The sequence below is a fragment of the Balaenoptera physalus genome (assembly GCF_965194825.1).
Source record: "Balaenoptera physalus genome assembly, chromosome: 4".
Classification (NCBI taxonomy): Eukaryota; Metazoa; Chordata; class Mammalia; order Artiodactyla; family Balaenopteridae; genus Balaenoptera; species Balaenoptera physalus.
In genome coordinates, this window is record NC_138891.1 from 73684957 (window position 1) to 73709537 (window position 24581).

Genomic DNA, 24581 nt, shown 5'->3' on the forward strand with positions numbered 1-24581 from the left:
GTTGAATTTTGCTATTTTTGACACAAAAATATTCAGTATAATTTTGTTAATCCTGTAAGTGAACTGACAAAGCTGATTAACGATGAATACCTATGTATGACTAGAAAACACTGCTTTAAGTTTTGAGCAGACAAATATTTAAGAAGATTAATTCCACATTATATGGAAGGATCCCTAAAATTCAGTTTTTAGAAATATTTACTTCTGTTAAGCCATTTGTTACCAAAAGCTTTCTGCAGTGTTTTAGAAAAAGCAGATTAAATTTTTTAAATATTTACCAAATATGATACATTCTAATCTCAAATGATATTCTGTGATTCATCATATCTAAAACAGTCAGCTCTTGGAATTTTCATGGTCTTACCGGAAGATGTAAATGGTTTTCACACAGTTATGTATAAGTGGCAGCAAATGTGAAACGTTATTAGTGGTAAGATGTATTCTGATTTCAGAGATTTTAAATTGGGAGTTGGAGGGAACAAAAGAGATGCATCTTAGAATGGATGAAAAGCAGAGATAGGTAGATGAATTGGAGGAATGTGACTTAAGAAATAAAGATATTTAATTACTTTATATAGAAAGTCTAGAGATGGGCAATTTTAACATTTGTGTAGCAAAACTAGGTCCATGGTATCTCTGGGATTCTGCTGGTTATCTTCATGATTGTAATATGTCCAAACCAGTAACAGGATTTTATAGTTCATTCTTTTGTGTGGGAGTGATTTGGAATAAGGAGGGGAACAAATACGCTTTGTATGGGGACAGAATATGCTTTGTCCTTGTTAGAGTCTTTCTTTGGGAAGTGACAGTAAAATGTCCTGTTATTTCTTAGAGGCCAGAATAGGGTCATAGCCTCACCTTAGCAAACGGGAGTGAAATTGGAGTGACTGGCATAGGTTATTCATGATTCATCCGTTTGAGAGTAGAAAGGGGGCCTGCCTACCTTCTCTAAGACAAAGGGATATCTGCCTTTTACAACATGTAAGAAGTAGAGACAGTGACTGCTTCTTAGGCAGTAAAGTGTGTGCAACATCAGCTTTTCATGAATATTATTTTTTGAGTAGGCTCTTTATATCATTATTTTTTAATTTCCACATTGTTTTCTCCTTTTTATTTAGTTTTATTTTTGTTTGTTAACAAGGATTTTTAGCTTCTATATAAAATTAGGATTTTTCCTTTTAATTTCTAGGCTTAGAAAGAATCTCTTTACCCCAGAGTTTAGAAAACTTTTAAATTTCATATGACTTTTTTTATAATATGGAAATATGATTTATCAGTAGGGAATTCTCATTGATAGAAAGTCAAGTTCTCTATACGTTTTAAGGTATTCAATATTTTTTTAATTTTCAGGGAACCTAGAAAGGTTGTTCTTCATCGTGGTTCAACAGGCCTTGGTTTCAACATTGTAGGAGGTGAAGATGGAGAAGGAATATTTATTTCCTTTATTTTGGCTGGCGGACCTGCTGATCTTAGTGGAGAGCTCAGGAAAGGAGATCGTATTATATCGGTAGGATATGTTAATCAAAATAATGTTTTTATTATTTTAACTATGACCTGTTAATTATTAAACATTTTGTTTTTTATATTCTAAAGTTATGGGAGATATTTTGGCTATCATCTTCTAACATTTTACAACTTAATTGTAGAATTACAGTGTTGACCGGGAACATGTTCTGTATGATAGATTTTCTTTTGGTATTTGACTTACTTATAAGAGGTCAGTCTTTATGAATGTGCTTGAAGAAAGTATGTATTCTCTATTTGTTGACTGCAAGGTTTTCTGTATGTCTGTTAACTCATCCTTGTTACTTGCATAGTTCATATCTTCTTTATACTTCAATCTGTTATCGCCTTATCTGTTATTAAAGGAGACTTTTTAAGTTTATCTCAATGGTGGGTTTAACAGTTTGTCCTGGCAGCAATTTTTTTCCTTATATCTTTGAAACTATGTTACTAGGTGCATCTAAGTTTAGAATCAGCATTCCTTCCTGGTAGTTGAAATTTTTTACCATTAGGTAATGATCCTCTTTACTTGTAATAATGGTTTTTACCCTAGAAGCTATAATGCCTGATATTACTGTGGCTATGCTGACTTTTTTGCTTGATATTTGCCTCATCTTTTCTCCATTTTTCACTTTCAGTTTGTGTCTGTGCTTATGTGGCTATTACCCATACAATTTTAGACTTTATCAGTTATTCAGCTGTTCTCCTGAATGACTCAGATTTTGAGAAACCTTAATTATAATGGGGCTGTTTCTAGTATTTTACTTCTGTTTCATTTTTATATCCCTCAAACTTAGTCATTTTTCTTTTTGTTTTTTAACAGCTAATCCAAGTGTTCTACAATTTTTTGTTCATCATCCTTTCTTGTATCTCACTTCTTTCTTATGTGTTTCTCAGCAAGTCACTAACAGCGTTGGGACTGGATTCGCAGTATAGGACTATCTTGATCATTGTAGAAAATTTAGCTTTTCTAGCTCCCATCCTCATGCTAGTAGAAGTCCTTAGTTATTTCAGAAAGCAAAAATGTCCCTCAAATATCCAAATGCACCTTAGTGGGAGCTCTTAGATTATTCTTTCAGCAGTGATTTCTTGTTGGTAAATACTCTTAGCGTTTACCTGGAACTGTTTTTAATTTACCCTCACTTATAAATTTAGTCTAGAACTCTATGTTGACAAGTGTTGTCTCTCAATACTATGAACATATTACTTTATACTCTCTGTCTTCTTTTGTTGCTGTTTAACAAAAAAGATTACTCTTTGTTGTTTGTAGGTGATTTCTTTTTTTCACTGATTGCTCTTAAGTCTCTTAGTCTTTGGTACACTGCAGTTTTACTAAAATATGTCTGTGTCTAGCATTTTATTTATTCTATCTGGAATTCGTTATGCTTGCTGAATCAGAGGAGTCCTGTCTCATCAATTCTGGAATCTTAGCCATTATCTTTTTAAATTTTGCCTTTCCCACATTGTGTGTTTCTATCCTTCTTGAACTCCTATGAGAGGACATTACCATTCTGTTCTCCATGTCTTTTAATCCCAATTTCATATTTATCAACAATATCTCCTTGTACTTAATTTCAGTCAGATCTGTTTTCTATCTCATAAATTTTCTTCATCTGTGTCTAATCTGCTCTTTAGGCTAAAACTAACTTTTTCATTTCAAAGTACCATTTTCTTTCTAGAAGTTCTTTCTAATTCTTTTTCAAATCTTCCTTGATGGTTTTGGGGGAGTCTTGATTAAAGTTTCTTATGTTCTTTTAGGTTTTTCTTTTAAACCTATTTATCTTATACAGGCATACCTCGAAGACATTGCAGGTTCAGTTCAAGACCACCACCAAAAAGCAGATATTACAATAAAGCAAGTCAAACAAATATTTTGGTTTCCCAGTACATGTAAAACTTATAATTATACTATATTGTAGTCTATTAGATTAACATTATATCTTAAAAAACAATGTCCATACCTTAATTTAAAAAAATACTTCATTGGTAAAAAATGCTAACCATCAGCTGAGTCTACAGAAAGTCATAATCTTTTTGCTGGTGGAGAGTTTGAAATATTGCAAGAATTATTAAAATGTGACAGAGACATGAAGTGAGCAAATGCTGTTGGAAAAATTGTACCAATAGACTTGCTCAAAGCAGGGTTGCCACAAACCTTCAATTTGTAAAAAATGCAATACCTGCGAAGTACAATAACGTGAAGCACAGTAAAATGAGATAAGCCTGTATTCTATAAATAATAGTTCTGTTTTCTGAAGTTTGTAGGTATCTAATACATGTTACTTTATGGTGACTTACAGTACATTGTTTTCCTATGTTCTAAATTTTTCATTGTGAACTTAATGTCAGTAGTACTTTATGTACTTCACATGTGGGTATTCAGTGCTGCCTGAATTGGGGAGTGGTATTCTTTGAAAAATATCTTAAGTCGATTGTGGTAGACTTGGGGGCATCATTCTTATCACCATTTTTCCATTGAGAAAACTGAAGTTTAGAGGTTGATTTGCTCATAGTAGCTAATAAAACCTAGTAAGTGGTATAGCCAGGATTTACCTTAACCACTGTATTATGCTACGTCGTTTTGTTTTTAATTAAAAATTTTAGTGATACTTTCTGAAATTTTAGGATCTGAGATATAGGGATAAAACCTATATCCTGGGTCAGCAATGCTATTCAGTATTGATAACTATTTTAAATCATTTTTTTCAATATAAAGTAAAGAAAATCAGAAAGTACTCTTCAAACTGAAGATATATGTGGCTGGAACATGATAGGAAAAGCATTCCAAAAATTGGATCTTTTATTGCAGTTTTCAGATTGCAGTCCCTCTTGCCACCTGATCCTTCCCTGCACATACTTAGACATATCATCATATTCCTGCAGCCTATCTTTTTGAGGATCCTTTATAATTCAAGATAGACTGAGTCCAAGACAGAAAGAAGGTGGCTAATCATTTACAAAAGAAGTAGAGCTCTTTCTGGTTTTAGCTGTTCTGAGATATTGGTATAACTAACTGATATTTGAATGAAAATCTTGGGAGTTTGAGTCTTCAAATAGGCTATGGTACTTTGTTAAGGATTATAGTCCTACAATTTTAGAAAATAAAGGAAATTAATAATATGCAATGCAAGTAAATGGAAATTGTACCCATATACTTTAGGCTACAGCAACTAAAATAGCATAGTACTACCCAAAAATAGTGATTATTGAACAGATTTGTAAAGCAGAAATACACCTTAGTTACAGTGTCAGAATGTTGAGGGCCTTAAGAGACCATCACTCTTACCATAACAACCAAAACCATCTGGATAAGTTTAGAAAAACTAAACTCATCAGAGAACTGAGGATTCAAAGTGACATAAGTAGAGTAACTTCCAGATAGTAACTAGCCCTACATAGAAGAGAAGACACCCGTGGCAGCTGCTCCTTGGAAGAGTGGTGGGAGAAAGAGAAGGGTTAGACGGGGATAGCGAGGAACCAGCCAAACTTTACCCCAACATGTAATGGCCTCAGTGGACTGGTGAAACTGATAAAAAATTCTGGGAAGCCGCAGAGCAAGTCTGTACCTACCTGCCAACTCCTTTCCATGGGTCTTCACCGAGACCTCAGAGCTTATAAACCAAAGGTTGTGAAACAATAGGGAATTAAGAAAAAATTATTACTGAGTCATACAGAGCATCCCAAAATACAAGGCACCTGCCAGTAAATAGGGGACCTTGAGCAGAAGATCTGTGAAAACTAATGTCAGCAACTCTGTACTTTGAGCTGCTCAGGGATGAGAGTGGGGCAAGAAAGCTGAGAAAAAGCCCTCTGAGGCAGTGTGGACAGAGATACCTCCAAGAAACAGCAAGCCTGGGACAGGTCTAGAGAGCAAAGAAAACTTACCAGCAACCTCAGAAGCTGGCAGCAGGGTTATAAAGGTGTATGTTTGTGTGTGTGTGTGTGTGTGTGTGTGTGTGTTTGTGTGTGTGTGTAATGAGATGAGATCTTTACACCAGTAAAGGGAATTTTACCAGTGCTCATAGCCTAAGCGCCTCAGAAGGAAAAGTCTTAATTCTGCTCTCAAAACATTTGAAACTAAACTTAAAGCTACAACAAAATCCAGTAGCAGCTCAACTATAGATCATATAGATAACAGCTGCCCCACTCTAGTGGCCTGGCACAAGGGTTATTCCCAATTCTGGAATTAAATATTATTTATTTTTTATTTCAACCTCTACTGTTATTTTATCCATAGTGTCTACTTTATAATTAAAAACTACAAAACATGCAAAAAAGAAAAGCTGGTTGTCAAGACAGAAAACAGTCAATATAAGTAACTTGAGAAAAAGCTCAGATGTTGGATTTATCAAACAAGTATTTTAAAATAAGATAAAATGATGATGATAAAAATACTAAAGGATATAGGAGTAAAGGTAGACAATATGGATGATAAGATGGGAGAATTTCAGCAAAGATATAGAACATATGAAAAATGAGTCACATGGAATTGCTAGAAATTTTTCTTTTAACTATCACAAGTGAAAATTTTGTCTGAAAGGCATAACAGCACACTGGAATCTGAAGAGGGAAGAATCAGTGAACTTGAACATAGGTCAAAGAAAGTTTCCAAACTGAAACGTAAATCAGGAGGGGTGGGGGGAAAATCAGGGAAAAAAAGTAGACCAGAGCATCCAAGGTCTATGGAAATAAAGAGGAGATGTCAGACAATAAAGAGGAGACAGAATCTTTGAAGACATAATGACAAAGAACTTTCAAAAACTGATGAAAGATATCAACCCACAGATCTGTGAAGCACAGCAAAGCTGAGGCAGAATACATGCAAAGGAAACCAGACCTAGATACATTGTAAAGTGCTAGAAAGCTATGCTAAAGAGCACATGTTAAAAGTAAACATAGAAACACGTTACATATATAGGAACAGTACAAATGACAGCTGGATTCTCACTGGAAATATTACAGGACATAAAGGAATGGAACAGTATCTTTAAAGTGGTGAAAGAAAAAACCTTCAACCTAGAATCCTATATCTTCTGAAATTAGTCATCAGAAATGAAGTTGAAATAAAGACATTTTCAAACAGACAGTATCTTAGAGAATTTGTTCTTGACAGACCTACAAGGAATACTAGAAGAAATTGTTCTGCTTAAAGAGAAATTATATCAGATGGAACCTAAATCTGCAGACAGGAAATAAGAATAACAGAAGGGGTAAATACCTGGATAAGTATAAAAGGTACATTTTTAGAAAATAATTTTACATGTTTCGTTATAAGATGATTGGCTCTTTAAAACAAAATAACTGCATCGTATTGTGTGAGTTATGGCATATGTAGAAGTAAGATATAAGGCCACCAAAGCACAAATAGAAAGGGGGAGGATGGTTCTTATACAGTTTGAGAAGTGGTATAAAATTAATTGGAAGTAGCCTGTGATAATTTATACTTGCATGTTATAATCTCTAGAGGAAACACTAAAAATACTCCAAAAGGGTATGGTTTTTGTAAGTCAATACAGGAAATAAAATGAAATATGAAAAAATACATGCTTCTTCCAAACAAAGGTAGGAAAGGAAGAAAAGACAAGGTAGAAAAAAGCAGTGCCAAGGTGTGAGGTTAAAATGCAACTATATTAATATCTACATTATAGTTAGCACTTTAATTAAGATGCAGAAATTGTCAGCTTGGTTCAAAAAAAACAAGACCCAAATATAGACCCTTTATCAGAAATTCACTTTAAATATAAAGATGCATATGTTGTAAGTAAAAGAGTGGAAGAAATTATGCTATATAAACAACATATGAAAGATGGTGTGACTATATTCATATGAGACAAAATAGGCTTCAAGGCAAATGGTGTTATTACTGAGAGATTTTATAATAATGAAAGCATCATTTCTTCAAGAAGACATAACAGCCCTCATTGTGCATGTACCTAGTAATCATTTCAAAGCACATAAAGCAAAAATTCCCAGAACTAAAGGGATAAATGGACAAATCTACAGAGTTGGGGATTTAAACACCGTCTTCTATAACTGGTAGAATAAGTAGAGAAAAGAAGAAAATAGCTTTAGCCTTACCACTCATCATCTATAAAAATTAACTTGAAATGCATTGTAGAACTAAACTTCTAGAAGAAAACATACAAGAATATCTTAGTGAACTTGGATTAGTCAAAGATTTCTTAAGTGGTACCAAGGGACCAAGTCAGTCCAGTGGTGAAAGGGAAGTCTTTTTAATAAATGATGCTGAAACAGCTGGATATCTTTATGGAAAAATACAAATTTCAACTCAGTCTTGCTCCAGATATAAAAATTAACTCTAGATGATTATAAATCTTATAAATCTAAATGTGAAGCCCAGAACCATAATCCTCCTGGAAGAAAACATAGAAGGATATCTTTGCAACCCTGAGGTAGATGACAGTTTCTTGGACAAGATATGTTAAACACTAACCATAAAAAAATGTGCCATTAGGAAACCAAATAGGCAAGCTATGCAATGGGAAAAAATATTCTCAGTACATATATCTCACAAAAAACTTATATCCAGAATATATAAACATCTCCCACGAAGCAGCAGTGAAAGATGAGTAACTCAATTTAAAAATAAGGGGAGATTTCCCTGGTGGTGCAGTGGTTAAGAATCCGCCTGCCAATGCCGGGGACACGGGTTCGAGCCCTGGTCCAGGAAGATCCCACATGCCGAGGAGCAACTAAGCCCATGTGCCACAACTACTGAGCCTGTGCTCTAGAGCCCACAAGCCACAACTACTGAGCCTGCGTGCCACAACTACTGAACCCCGCACCCTAGAGCCCATGCTCAACAGCAAGAGAATCCACCTCAATGAGAAGCCTGTGCACCACAACAAAGAGTAGCCCCTGCTCGCTGCAGCTAGAGAAAGCCCGTGCGCAGCAATGAAGACCCAATGCAGCCATAAATAAACAAATAAATAAATTTATAAAAATGAGAGGAATTTCCTTGTGGCGCACTGGTTAAGAATCCACCTGCCAATGCAGGGGACACGGGTTCAATCCCTGGTCCGGGAAGATCCCACATGCCGCAAAGCAACTAAGCCCATGCACCACAGCTACTGATCCTGTGCTCTGTAGCCTGCGAGCCACAACTACTGAGCCTGTGCGCCACAACTGCTGAAGCCCACGTGCCCTAGAGCCCACACACCGCAACTATGAAGCCCGTGCCCTCTAGGGCCCGCGTGTCGCAACTACTGAGCCCGTGTGCTGCAACTGCTGAAGCCCATGCAGCTGGAGCCTGTGCTCTGCAACAAAAGAAGCCATCGCAATAAGAAGACCGCGCACCGCAACAAAGAGTAACCCCTACTCGCTGCAACTAGAGAAAGCCTGCATGCAGCAATGAAGACCCAATGCAGCCAAAATAATAATAGTAATAAATAAATAAATGAGCAAAAGACTTAAAACAGATATTTCACAAAACAAGGTATATCAGTGGCTTATAAACACATGAAAATTTACTTAACATTAGGCATTAGGGCAATGCAAAAAACACAATGAATAAACAAAACAGGGTTAGAGGAATTTTGGTGGGAGCAATGTCACTTTTTTACATCTTGATTGTGGCAGTGGCTCTACAGCATACACAGTTGTCAACACTCTTATCTGTAAACTAACAACGATTACTCTATTGAATGTAAATTATGCCTAAGTAAAAACATTTTTAAAGCCATAGTGAAATACCATATCCTATCCAGTTGAATGGCTAAAGAAAAAATAATGATGACAACAAACATTAGAGAGGATGTGGAGCAGTTATAACTTATTCATTACTGGTGGGCATGTAAAACTACACAACCACTACAAGAACTTTTGGGGAAGTTTTAAAGAAATTATACATACACCTAACCTTATCACCCAGATTTTATCCGAGAAATCTTATGTTTACACTATAACAAGAATGTTCATAATAGCCTATCCATAATAAAACTCAAATAGCATGGATGACACTAAAAAACATCGTGTTGAGTAAAACAGAACACACCACAAAAACACATACTGTATGATTCTTATTGTAATCATGTGCAGGCAACACTAATTTGTATTGATAAGTCAGAACGTGGTTGCTGCTAATTGTCCTATTATAAAGAGGCATAATGGAGATTTCTGGGTTGGTTGATGGAAAAGGTATGTTTGGGGTTGTAGTTTCATGGGCATATACAGTTGTCAAAAATCCTTCCAACTGAACTGTTTAAATTTGTACATTTTATTGCTTGTAAGTTATACTGTAATTTAAGTTTTAAAAATAATTTACAGTATAAGGGCAAATTAGTGATAAGGAATGAATTTTTTAAAAATAAATGTTGGCGAAATTAGCTAGTTGCTTAGCGGAATAAAATTAGCTTAGAGCCTCACTTCACACCTTGTGTCAAAATAAATTCTCAGTTGGCTTAGAGGTATGTGTGAAAAACTCAAAACAAAAATATATGTTTTTTAAATTGTCCATGTGGAACCTCTTTATGTGGGTTACTGTCACACTGCTAGAATATGTTAGTCTGACGAACACAACGTGGTTCACCCAGAACTTTCCCAGTTTTAGCACTGAAAGCCCCATGTCTGGACACCCCTTTAGGCTAAGTTTTAAAACTGAAAGTCCCAGACCCTCCCAACCAGTTGCTTGCCCTAATGTTACTGTAAATTAAATTCAGCCTTCTGTTTGGCAGTATGCATCCATAGTCTTAAATATTTTAATGGTTACTAAGCTGCTCTAGGGAAATACCCTGAGAAGCAATAGGAAAGACCTTAGGAACAAGAGAAAAACATGAGAAGAGATATTCAAAACTAAAATAAAACCCAGAAACACTTATTTAAGTACCTCTTTACACAAAATTTAGCTATTTTCAGTCTTCAGCTTGTATCAGGATAACCTCAAGGCCTTATTAAAAAACAGATTCCTAGATTCCATCCCCAAAGTTTCTGATTCAGTATGACTTGGATAGGATCTGAAAATTTATATTTCTTACAAGTTTCCATGAGATACTGATGTTGCTGCTCCTGGGACCAAACCTTGTGAACCACTGTTCTAAAGACATCCCTGTTATTGATGTTCTTAATGATAACCCACATTACTGAGAAAAGCATAAATATTTGGGAAGGCAAGGAAATAAATAATAATTTTTATAAAATATTCCCTTTGATATATTTAATTTTGTTGAAGAAAGAAGCTTTTGAAGTCAAGATTTATTATTGTACAAATGTTGAACAGTACATTTTTCACTATGGTATAAATGGAAATATTACTGTTATTTCCAGTGATGCCAAGCATAGGGCAGTATATAGTTGATATTCCCTGAAAATTTAGAAACATGGAAAGTGACCCAAGAGACTTCAACAGAAATTCTTTCCTTCATAAAAACAGTGAGAAAAGTGGCCAAAATTGTTTTTAGAATAAACTTTTTCAGAACTCTGGAAATTAACCAAAGACTGACAGCCATTCAGGAAGTGTTTACTCAAAAAAAAAAATTGCTGAATCTCTGTAAGAATGAGCTTTGTGGAATTTTAATTTGCTTAAGTCCCACCCCTGGCTCTCTATCACCACATTAGCCTTGAAAAATAGCCCACCTTTTCAGTGAGAACCAGTGGCCCAACAGCTACTAGAGAGAGCAAAATGGTGGTAGAACGTTCAGAGCTTCTTTTCCAAAGAACTATCATAATTTGACCTGTCTGGTGGGTTCTTGGAACATCCTATTTGAAAGGTTCTCTGTATTTGACCTGATTCAAAGCTCCACCAGTGCAAAAGCCTTTCCCCTGGGGTAATTGCAAAAACAATTACAGGCATATTATGGCTGCCTGAGACATTGATAACAGTTGGGGCAAACAGTAGACTAATCAAAAACTTAAAAGGAAAAACTAGGGAGTGAACTCTCCATAGGACCTTTGAAAAGCTCTTATACTTTGGAATCTAGGAGGACACATGCATGGTCTTGGGCTGTGTTCCTGCTCAGGAAAGACCTGAAAAGGCCCTAAACTCTCACCTCTGGCTGACCATGAGACTCTGTGCAAGAAAGAAATGAAGATTAAGGCAGAATTATCAGTTGCCTAGCTGATTGTTGAAGGCATTACCCAACATGCGCACATTTAATGAAATCTCTGTCCAGTCATTTACTGACCACTCTGCTAATCAGGCAGACACTTCACTGGCACATACAACAAAGAATACAAACCTTACAGAATTCAGAAAAGTCACCAAACAACTGTTATAACAGACAGCAGTAATATCAAGCCCTGGGTAGGAGGACAGATCTTATACCCAGAATTGCTACTTTATATTATTTTAAATGTCCAGTTTTCAACAAAAAATTGAGACATGCAGCAAAACAAGAAAATATACACAGGGGGAAAAGCAATCAGTAGAAACTGTCTGTAAGGAAGCCCAACACTATACTACTAGACAAAGATTTTAAATCGGATATTTTAAATATATTCTAAGAACTAAAGGAAACCATGTCTAAAGAATGTAAGGAAAGTATAGGAACAATATCGCACCAAGTAGAGTATGTCAATAAAGAGATTTATTTTATGAAAAAGAAACAAACAGAAATTCTGGTGTTGAAAAGTACAATAACTGAAATGAAAAAAAAAAAATCCTCTAGACAAGTTCAACAGCAGATTTGACCTGGCAAAAGAAAAAAATCCACCAACTTGAAGATATGTCTGTTAAGACTACCCAGGCTGAAGAACAGAAAGAAAAAAGAATTAAGAAAAATTGTCAGAGGCTCAAAGACCTGTGGGGTTACCATCAAGTGTACCAATGTATGTATAATGAAGTCAGAATGACAAGAGAGAGAGAAAGAGGCAGAAAGAATATTTGAATAAATAATGGCAAAAAACTTCCCAACTTTAATGAAAAACATTGTACACATCTGAGAAGCTCAGTGAACTACAAGCAGAATAAACTTGAAGAGATCCACACCACAGATAAATCATAATCAAATATCAAAAGACAAAGGGAGAATCCTGAAAGCAAAGAGAAATCACTGATTACAGGGAATCCTCAGTAAGATTAACAGTTGATTTCTTGTCAGAAATCATGGAGGCCAGAAGGCAATTCTGAAAGAAAAAAGCCATGGTCCAAACTATCCTTCAGAAACGAAGGACAAATCCCAGTCCCAGGTAAACAAAAGCTAAGGAAGTTATTAATCTCCTTAACTTCTCTTATAGACCGTAAACCTGCCCTACAAGGAGTACTAAAGAGAATCCCTCAGACTAAAAAGAAAGGACATTAGAGAGTAGCCCAAATCCATATGAAGAAATAAAGAGAACTGTTAAAAGTAACTATATAGGTAAATGTAAAACAGCACAAGTGCATTTTTTGTTTGTAACTCTTTTTTTTCTCCTTTATAATTTAAACAACAACTAAATAAAGCAATAATTTTAAATCTGTGTTGATGGGCACACACACACTGTATAAAGATGTAATTTATATGACAGTAGTATCACAAGGGGTATAGAGGGCACAGAATTATAAGAGCAGAGTTTTTATATACTATTGAAACTAAGTTGGTATTAATTCAAAGTAAACGGTTATAAAATGTTAATTATGACCTAGAGAAACCAGTAAGCAGATAACTCAAAATATGTATAATTTTTTAAAGGGTATTAAGATAGTACAGTGGAAAATACCTATTTTACAAAAGAAGTTAGTAATGCAGGAATAGAGGAACAAAAAAGACAAGGTGTGAAGAAAACAAATAGCAAAATGGATGGCATAAATCTTTTTTTTCGTTAAATTACATTGAAGGTAAATGGGTTAAATACTCCAACTAAAAGACAGATATTGACAGGGTAGATTTAAAAAGATCAAATTATATACTTTCTACAACAGACACACTTTAGATTCAATCTTCGTTGAAAGTAAAAGGTTGGAAAAGATATGCTGTGCAAACAGAAACCAAGAAACACATAAAATGGCTATACAAGTGTCAGACAAAGTAGACTTTAGGACAAAAATTGTTTCTCAAAATCTAAGGACATTTTATAATATATGTGCTATATAGATTATGTGTGATATATAGTTATACATATTGTGTAATTGTTGATAAATTTCTAGAAAGACATAAACTTTTGAAACTGACTCAAGAAGAAATGGAAACTATAACTGTAGACCTGTAACAATTAAGGAGATTGAATTGATACACAAAACTTCCCACAAAGGAAAAAACCCAGGACCAGATGGCCTCACTAGTGCAATCTATAGAACGTTTAAAGAAGAATTAGCACCATTCACAAACTCTTCCCCAAAAAAGGAATAGGTGTGAAGAACACTTTCCAACTCATTCTACAAGGCCAATATTATTCTTATATCAAACCAAACAAAGACATCACAAGAAAAGAAAACTACAATATCCCTTATGAATTTATATGTAAAAATCCTCAACAAAGTAGCCATCTGGATTCAGTAGCATAAAAAGATTGTACACCAGCATTAAAAAAGGATTATACCCTGTAACCAAGTGGACTTTGTCCAAGGAATGCATAGTTGGTTCAACACAGGGATAACCAAAGTAAAACACCATGTAAATAGAGTTAAGGATATAAGCCACATGACCATCTAAACAGAAAAAGCTCCTATCAGAAACCAACAGCTTGCATCATAAAAGCACCAAACAAATTAGGAATAGTAGAGAACTTCCTCAACCTGATAACGGATGTCTATGAAAAACTGATAACTTATGTCACACTAAATGCTGAAACACTGAAAGCTTTCCCTCTGAGATCAGGAACAAGACAGAGAGGTGTCCACTCATGCCACTTTTATTCAACATTGTGCTGGAGTTTCTAGATTGGGCAGTTAGGCAAAAAAAAGAAATAAAAGCTTTCTAGATTAAAAAGGAAGAAGGAAAATTATCTCTTATTTGCAGATGCCATGATCTTATATATAGCAAATCTTAGGAAATCCAAAAAAACTATCAGAGATAATAACCAAGCTGAGCAAGTTTGCAGGACAGAGAATCACTATACAAGAAACAGTTGTGTTTCTATATACCAGAGTTGAACAACCTGAAAGTGAAATTAAGAAAACAATTTTATTTATAGTAGTATCAAAAAGAATAAATTTAACAAAGTGGATAAACAAAATATGGAATATCCATAAAATGGAGTATATGATTCAGCCATAATAAGTAATAAAGTACTAAAACAGGCTAAAACAAGGATGAACCATGAAAACAAGCTAAGTGAAGAAGCCAAACACAAATAGCCACATATTGTAATATTCCTTTTATTTAAAATGTACAGAACAGACAAATCCTTAGAGTTAGAAAGTAGAATAGTGGTTGCCAGGGTCTAAGGGGAGAGGGAAGGGGGGGAATGAATGCTAATGGGTAGTGGGTTTTTTGGGGGTGGGGGCTGATGAAAATGTTTTGGAATTAAAGCATGGTGATGGTTGCACATGCTTGTGAATGTACTGAAAAACACTAAATTGTACACTTTAAAAGTTTGGATTTTATATAAATTGTATCTCCATTAAAAAGTGACCCTAAGTCTGTTGACACGATATGTTTCTCAGTACCAGGATTTCTTCTAAAATATCCTTGATAATGTATTCCATTAAAATGTTTGGTGTTATTTAGGAACATTTTTAATTTGTAGTCTTCTTAACAAATTATTCTCCTTTGAATCTATGTAGGTTGTTTTCGGATCTTTTCTGTAGCAAAGGGATCCAATGCTCAGGAATAATTCATTAAAAATTGTGATCTTCTCTAAAATAATCTATGAAAGTTTGTCTACCTTTTATATTTCTTCTCTAATTTTTTCTGCTATAAATTAGGATTTTCTTTATGTTCAATGTAGAACTATTTATACATTGTGTTGAGTTATTCTCTAATAAGATATTAAGCTAGAGATATTCTCTAATAAAGCCACATTATGTTACACTTGTTTAGATTAAGGTTTTTGGATTTTTGATTTTCATTCGAGAGGTGTCTGTACATTTTAACTTAGTTACATAGTAATATCCTTTATAGATAATGTAAAACATCAGGTCTTTAAATGTTTTACATTAAACATTTTAAATGTTCTTTTATGTAAATTTTATGATCCCAGGAATTTCTGGGCTATAGTCAAATTTTCCAAAATTGGTATTTCATTTTTAACAGGTTTTAGATTAGTTGTTAATGAAGCAGGCTGTCATATTAAAATTGTGTGACAGCTCTTCTTTCCAAAAATATTCAGTAAAGGTCCCAAACATTGCTGTATTTTATTCATTCATGGTTCTTAGGGGGAAAAGCCAACTTAAATATTTAAAGTTAGTTACATTTAAGTTTAATGCTCACATTAATGTCCTATTAAGTTTTTCTTGTAGTGGAAAAGGTTCAATCTCTAAAGATAGTGTACCTTGCAGTGTACTAGGTGCTGGCAGCCTTTCAGAAATAAGAATGAAGTTGCCTATTCTTCTGGAGTGGGATTGATCACCTCATTAATTATTTTACCCAAGGAAGGTCCCTGTGTTCAAAAAAAGTCTCCTTGCTCATTTAATAACATTTACTGTATTTAAATGTCAGTCTGTGAAATCTGAGCTATTTTAATACTTAAAGTAATTGCTTTCCTGTTACTCCAAAAGAATGGAAGCTTTAGTTTGGGAAAGGAAGGAAGAGAATTGAAACTGAGATGAGTAATAGTGAAAATGTGGCAGGAGTTGAATGGATGCTGTAAACAAAATGAATTTCCCTCTCATTGCCTGAGTTACTAGTGAAATGAAATGTACAAAATGATGACACTTGTTGATTTTTCACGTTGTCAAATTAAGGTACATTTCTCAAGAGATTGATAGACAACCTTCTGGAAAACTTAGGGGGAAATGTTTTGGATTTGTTCACTTGACAGTAAACATAGTATTTTAAGTGAATAAAATTGTCTTGATTGACTATACAATATATTTTTGTTGTACTGTATAACATATTTTTAGTAAATCAGAACAAGAAAATATTTTAGTGATAAAGTAATTGCAAGTAATTTTTTTTTAATCTATGCCTGCTCAAAGAATAGGGTATTGTGATTTCTAATCAGTGTGATGATTTTCTTTCAAATTTAATATGTGGTTTGATTTACAGGTAAACAGTGTTGACCTCAGAACTGCCAGCCATGAGCAGGCAGCAGCTGCTTTAAAAAATGCTGGCCAAGCTGTCACAATTGTTGCACAATATCGACCTGAAGGTAATAAATTCTTGTTGTCTGTATTTATTTTTTATTTCAGTTTTAAGAAGTCTTCCTCTTAAAAATGTTTAACTTCCCAAGCTTAACTTTGTTTTTATATTTTTGTCTAATTTATTAATCTGTTATTTGTTTAGTTTGAACTTAATTCACTATCCAGATCAAAGAGTTTTTAATAGAATGTAGGAACTTGTATCTGCCAACTCTTTGAATATTTCTCTATTATTTGGATTAGTTTTCAGGAGTTTATCTTTTTAAATGTGTCATCTAACCAAACACATACCTTTAAGTATACCTTTGACTAACTCAGTGGTTGAAAAGCAAAGATAGTAATTTTGCCAAAGAAAATTAGGTTATCTCAGTATTTTCTGACCTTTGAATTAGGTTATATTTATTAATAACAGGGTTTAAGATATGTTTCTAATAGCCTTTATTGTTACTTAAAGAGAAAGAATGCAAGTTTGAGATATGATATTTTTCTAAATAGTGAGGTATCATGGACTTGACCTTACGAAGTTCCTACTGGGAGAAGGTGATAATGGAAAATTTGAGGTCATATTAAACATACATAAGATTCTAGCGTACATCAACATAACTACTTCAGTAAAACCTCAGTGGAATTTAAAAAGCTTAAACACCCAAAAGAATACGTAGCATACTAGTTAATGTTCATAAACAAGGTGAAGAGGGAAAGAATGATGTGACTAAAGGAGCCAGGCAAATCATTCTATGATTTAGCAGCTGTTACATGTATTATTCTTTTCTTGGAGTGGAATTTATTTCTGTAACGAAACCTAATATGTGTTTTACCTGATCAAAGTAGTATGTTGGGCATTGCTTGCTATTTCATAATATTTCTTATAAACCTCAGCATTCTAGGTTCAGTAACTGAACAAGAATAAATTCATTTATGTAAGGGGTAAGTTCCAAATAAATCACATTAATCAAGCAAATAGGGATTAATATATGAAGTCAGAATGCCAATTCATTAATTTTTGTGAGAAACAAAACTACCAGTGGGACTACACATGCTTTTATCTTCTGGCCAACACATTCTTGCCCAATAGGCATATTATACAGAAACAAATTATAATCAATGCTTGCTTAGTATTATAGAAAGCCTCTTATTTATATGTTTATGAGGAATATAGACTATTTAGGTATGATTAAGGGTAAGTCAATATCTGCTCCTTGACCTCCCCAGGAAACACACAAAAGCAACAAGGAAAATAAAAAATAAACACATATTTCTACCCATACAGCTTCACTTCACATTAAGCAAAACTAAGAAGACAGGTATAATACCTGGACAACAAAATACAGGCAAAGGCTACTTAAGCAGGTTAAGATCTGGCAAAAGCTACATGTAAAGAAGGGAAGGGTAAAAGCTTGGAATGTTGAGAATGCTCAGTGGTAGCAGAACGTAGAATATGACAGAAAATTGTACTTCCTAAAGGTGGGGGGCTTGTTTTTGAAGTATAAAAACATTATCCCTTGTTTATGGCAGGCCACATAGAAATTGGAGTGAGCAAGCTAGAGCAGAAGCCATCCTTGATGTGGTTTTGTTTAAAGGAGGTATTTGGTTAAAACAGTCTGTCAGATTATCTGATGCTATCAAGGCAGTCTTTCGGTTTTAAAGGCTGTAAAAATAACCTGTGATCCATCCCCACCATGCACCCCAAACTTTCTGGTCCAACCAACTCATTCAGTAATAAGCAATTTAAAAGGAACTAGCCTGGCATTCATACAAAGATATTAATAAGGAGACATGGAAACAAATAGCAAAGCTTAGCAAGAGATAAAAGTTGTCACAAACATGCATTTACACACACAAAAAACAAATTGGCACATATCAGATGAAACTTTGATTTTAATGTTCTTAAACAATTTATGCATTCACTTCTTTGAAAGAAGACCACAAAGTACATATGTAAAGAAATGTAGGAAGAGATGGCTTAACAACCAGAAGAGTTTAATTTTGAGCTAGCAGAACCCAGGAAAGAAGAAAGCAAACCATTTTCTTAAATTGGAACACAAAGGCAAAGAGACACTGCAGAACAATCAATAGAGGACATAAAGGATACAATAGGAAAAGTAAACAAAATTAAATAGAAACAAAGAGAATTTTTAAAGATTAGAGAGAAAAGACAGGCAATTATATATTATATATATATATACTTTTATATATATATTTATATATACACACACACACACACAGGATATACTTATACTTTCTGGAAAAAGTAAATTTTTTTAAAAGAAAAGAATAAATGCTTGCAATTAATAATTCATTCAAGAAAACTTTACTAGATTAAAAAGAAGTAACTTTACATTGAAAAGACACAGCATGATAGAAAATTAACTCAGAATGGTCAAAATTCAGACATATTCCAGTTAATTTTTATCAAGAAAGAATCTTCTGGAGTATTGGTTCAAGATGGCGGAGTAGAAGGACGTGTGCTCACCTCCTCTCGCAAGAGCACCGAAATCACAAATTACCTGCTGAACAACCATTCACGTGTCACAATAAGACACTGGAACCCACCAAAAAAGATATCCCACATCCAAAGGCAAAGGAGAAGCCTCAGTGAGATGGGAAGGGGGGGCACAATCATGATAAAATCAAATCTCATACCTGCCAGGTGGGCGAACCACAAACTGGAGAACAATTAAACCACAGAAGTTCTCCCACTGGAGTGAAGGTTCTGAGCCCCACGTCAGCATCCCAGCCTGGGGGTCCAGCAACAGGACTAGCAATCCCCAGGGATTCTGGCTTTGAAGGGCAGCAGGATTTGATTGCAGGACTTCCACGGGACTGGGCAAAACAGAGACTCCATTCTTGGAGGGCACACACAAAGTCTTGTGCACACCAGAACCCAAGGGAAAGGAGCAGTGACCCCACAGGAGACTGAACCAAACCTACCTGCTAGTGTTGGAGGGTCTTCTGCAGGGGCAGGGGGAGACTATGGCTCACCAAGGGGAACAAGGGCACTGGCAGCAGCAGTTCTGGTAAGTACTCATTGACGTGAGCCTTCCCTGAGGCCGCCATTAGCCCCACCAAACAGGCTATAGGCTCCAGTGCTGGGTTACCTCAGGCCAAACAACCAACAGGGAGGGAATACAGCCCCACCCGTCAGCAGACAAGTGGATTAAAATTTTACTGAGCAAGGCTCTTCCCACCAGAGCAAGACCCATTTCTACCCACCACCAGTCCCTCCCATCAGGAAGCTTGCACAGGCCTCTTAGATAGCCTCATCCCCCAGAGGGCAGACAGCAGAAGCAAGAAGAACTATAATCCTGCAGCCTGCAGAATGAAAACCACAATCCTAGAAAGTTAGACAAAAGGAAAAGGCAGAGGATTATGTTGCAGATGAAGGAACACGATATTATCCCAGAAAAACAACTAAATGAAGTGGAGATAGGCAGCCTTCCAGAAAAAGAATTCAGAATAATGATAGTGAAGATGATCCAGAATGGAGGCAAAGATTAAGAAGATGAAAGAAATGTTTAACAAAGACCGAGAGGAACTAAAGAACAAACAAACAAATGAATGATACAATAACCGAAATGAAAAATACACTAGAAGGAATCAATAGCAGAATAACTGAGGCAGAAGAACTGATAAGTGACCTGGAAGACAGAATTGTGGAAATCACTGCTGTGGAACAGAATAAGGAAAAAAGAATGAAAATAAATGAAGACAGCCTAAGGACAACATTAAACACACCAACGTTCGCATTATAGGGGTCCCAGAAGGAGAAGAGAGAGAGAGAAAGGACCTGAGAAAATATTTGAAGAAATAATAGCTGAAAACTTCCCTAACATGGGAAAGGAAACAGTCAACCAAGTATAGGAAGCACAGAGAGTCCCAGGCAGGATAAACCCAAGGAGAAACACACTGAGACACGTAGTAATCAAATTGACAAAAAGTAAAGACAAAGAAAAATTATTGAAAGCAACAAGGGAAAAATGACAACATACAAGGGAACTCCCATAAGGTTATCAGCTGATTTCTCAGCAGAAACTCCACAAGCCAGAAGGGAGTGGCATGATATATTTAAAGTGATGAAAGGGAAGAACCTACAACCTACAACCAAGAATACTGTACCCAGTTCGCATTCATATTTGACAGAGAAATCAAAAGCCTTACAGACAAGCAAAAGCTAAGAGAATTCAGCACTACCAGACCAGCTTTGCAACAAATGCTAAAGGAACTCCTCTAGGCAGGAAAGAGACTAGCAACTTTAAAAAAAAAAAAAGCCTTATACATATAGACTGTTATATCAAAACCTCATGGGAACAGCAAACCCCAAAACTACAATAGATACACCAAAAACAGAAAAAGCAACTCAAACACAGCACTAAAGATGGTCACCAAACCACAAGAGAAGAGAACAAAAGAGGAAGGGAAGAAAAAAGACCTACAAAAACAAACCCAAAGCAATTAAGAAAATGGCAGTAGGAATACACATATCGATAATTACCTTAAACGTAAATGTATTAAATGTGCCAACCAAAAGACATAGACTGGCTAAATGGATACAAAAACAACATATATACGCTGTCTATGAGAGACCCACCTCAGACCTAGGGACACATACAGACTGAAAGTGAGGGGATGGAAGAAGGTACTCCATGCAACTGGAAATCAAAAGAAAGCTGGAGTAGCAATACTCACATCAGACAAAATAGATTTGAAAGACTGTTCTAAGAGACGAAGAAGGACACTACATAATGATCAAGGCATCAATCCAAGAAGAAGATATAACAATTGTAAATATGTATACACCCAACATGGGAGCACCTCGGTATATAAGGCAAATACTAACAGCCATAAAGGGAAAAATTGACAGTAACACAATAATACTGGGGGACTTTAACACCCCACATTCATCAATGGACATATCATCCAGACAGAAAATCAATAAGGAAACACAGGCCTTAAATGACACATGAGACCAGATGGACTTAATTGACACCTGTAGAGCATTCCATCCAAAAGCACCAGAATACACATTCTTCTTAAGTGTACATGGAACATTCTCCAGGATTGCCCACATGCTGGGACACAAGGCGAGCCTCAGTAAATTTAAGAAAATTGAAATCATATCAAACATCTTTTCCAATCACAATGCTATGAGATTAGAAATAAACTACAAAAAAAAACTATAAAAAACACAAACACGTGGAGGTTAAGCAATATGCTACTAAACAACCAGTGGATCACTAAAGGAATCAAGAAAGAAATCAAAAAATACCTAGAGACAAATGAAAATGAAAGCACAATGATACAAAACCTGTGGGATGCAGCAAAAGCAGTTCTAAGACGGAAGTTTATAGCAATACAATCTTACCTCAGGAAACAAGAAAAATCTCAATTAAACAACCTAACCTTACATCTGAAAGAACTAGAGAAAGACGAACAAACAAAACCTAAAGTTAGTAGAAGGAAAGAAATCAAAAAGATCAGAACAGAAATAAATGACATAGAGACAAAACAATAGCAATGATCAATGAAACTAAAAGCTGGTTCTTTGAAAAGATAAACAAAATTGATAAATCTTTAGCCAGACTCATCAAGAAAAAAAGGGAGAGGACTCAAATCAATAAAATTAGAAATGAAAAAGGAGAAGTTACAACTGACACCACAGAAATACGAAGGATCATAAGAGTACTGCAGGCAACTATATGCCAATAAATGGACAACCTGGAAGAAATAGACAAATTCCTAGAAAGGTACAGTCTCCCAAGACTGAACCAGGAAGAAACAGAAAATATGAACAGACCAATCACAAGCACTGAAATTGAAACTGTGATTTTAAAACTCCCCAACAAACAAAAGTCCAGGATCAGATGGCCTCACAGGCAAATTCTATCAACATTTAGATAAGAGCTAACACCTATCCTTCTGAAACTTTTCCAAAAAATTGCAGAGGAAGGAACACTCCCAAACTCATTCTATGAGGCCACCATCACCCTGATACCAAAACCAGACAAAGATACCACAAAAGAAAATTACAGGCCAGTACCACTGATGAACATAGATGCAGAAGTCCTCAACAAAATATTAGCAAACTAAATCCAACAATACATGAAAAGGATTATACACCATGATAAAGTAGGATTTATCCCAGGGATGCAAGGATTTTTCAGTATCTGCATATCAATCAGTGTGATATACCACATCAACAAATTGAAGAATAAAAACCATATGATCATCTCAATAGATGGAGAAAAAGCTTTTGACAAAATTCAGCACCCATTTATGATAAAAGAAAAAAAAACTCTCAGAAAGTGGGCATAGAGGGAACATACCTCAACATAATAAAGGCCATATACGACAAACCTACAGCTAACATCATACTCAATGGTGAAAAGCTGAAAGCATTTCCTCTAAGATCAGGAACAAGACAAGGATGTCCACTCTTGCCCCTTTTATTCAACATTGTCTTGTAAGTCCTAGCTATGGCAATCAGAGAAGAAAAAGAAATAAAAAGAATCCAAATTGGAGAAGAAGTAAAACTGTCACTGTTTGCAGATGACATGATACTTTACATAGAAGATCCTACAGACGCTACCAGAAAACTGCTAGAGCTCATCAATGAATTTGGTGAAGTTGCAGGTTACAAAATTAATACACAGAAATCTGTTGCATTTCTATACACTAACAATGGAAGATCAGAAAGAGAAATTCAAGAAACAATTCCATTTACGTCACGTCACGTCAAAAAGAATAAAATACCTAGGAATAAACCTGCCTAAGGAGATGAAAGACCTGTACTCCGAAAACTATAAGACACTAATGAAAGAAATAAAAGAAGACACAAACAGATGGCATGGATTGGAAGAATCAACACTGTCAAAATGACTATACTACCCAAGGCAATCTACAGGTTCAGTGCAATCCCTATCAAATTACCAATGGCATTTTTCACAGAACTAGAGCAAAAAATCTTAAAAGTTGTATGGAGACACAAAACACCCTGAATAGCCAAGGCAATCTTGAGAAAGAAAAACGGAGCTGGAGGAATCAGACTTCCTGACTTCAGACTATACTACAAAGCTACAGTAATCAAAACAGTATGCTACTGCTACACAAATAGAAATATAAATCAGTGGAATAGGATAGAAAGCCCAGAAATAAGCCCATGCATCTATGATCAATTAACCTACAACAGAGGAGGCAAGACTACACAATGGTGGAAAGACAGTCTCTTCAACAAATGGTGCTGGGAAAACTGAACAGATACGTGTAAAAAAATGAAATTAGGTCATTCTTTAACACCATACACAAAAATAAGCTCAAAATGGATTAAAGACCTAAACGTGAGACTGGACCCTATAAAACTCCAGAGGAAAACATAGGCAGAACACGCTCTGACATAAATCGCAGCAATATCTTTTTTGAGCCATCTCCCAGAATAATGGAAATAAAAACGAAAATAAACAAATGGGACCTAATTAAACTCAGAATTCTTTGCACAGCAAAGGAAACCATAAACAAAATGAAAACACAACCCACAGATTGGGAGAAAATATTTGCAAATGACGTGACCAACAAGGGATTGGTCTCCAAAATTTACAAATAGCTCATGAGGCTTAATATCATCAAAACAAACAGCCCAATCAAAAAATGGGCAGAAGACCTAAATAGACATTTCTCCAGAGACATACAAATGGCCAAGAGGCACATGAAAAGATGTTCAACATCACTAATTATTAGAGAAATGCAAATCAAAACTACAGTGAGATATCACCTCACGGCAGTCAAAATGGCTATCATCAAAAAATCCACAAACAGTAAATGCTGGAGAGGGTATGGAGAGTTGGGAACCCTCCTACACTGTTGGTGGGAATTGGTATAGCCATATGGAGAACGGTATAGAGGTTCCTTAAAA

The 24581-nt window shown here is 35.3% G+C and overlaps 1 protein-coding gene across 15 annotated transcripts in view; it reads left to right on the top strand.

Moving 5' to 3' along the window:
* DLG1 (discs large MAGUK scaffold protein 1) overlaps positions 1-24581 on the top strand; it is a 288004-nt gene that overhangs the window by 190610 nt on the left and 72813 nt on the right. For all 15 annotated transcript variants that reach the window (XM_082458548.1, XM_082458540.1, XM_082458549.1 and 12 more), the window contains 2 exons: positions 1351-1507; positions 16584-16686. In XM_082458548.1, coding sequence (XP_082314674.1) covers positions 1351-1507; positions 16584-16686 — 260 coding nt within the window. The remainder of the gene's footprint in view (positions 1-1350; positions 1508-16583; positions 16687-24581) is intronic.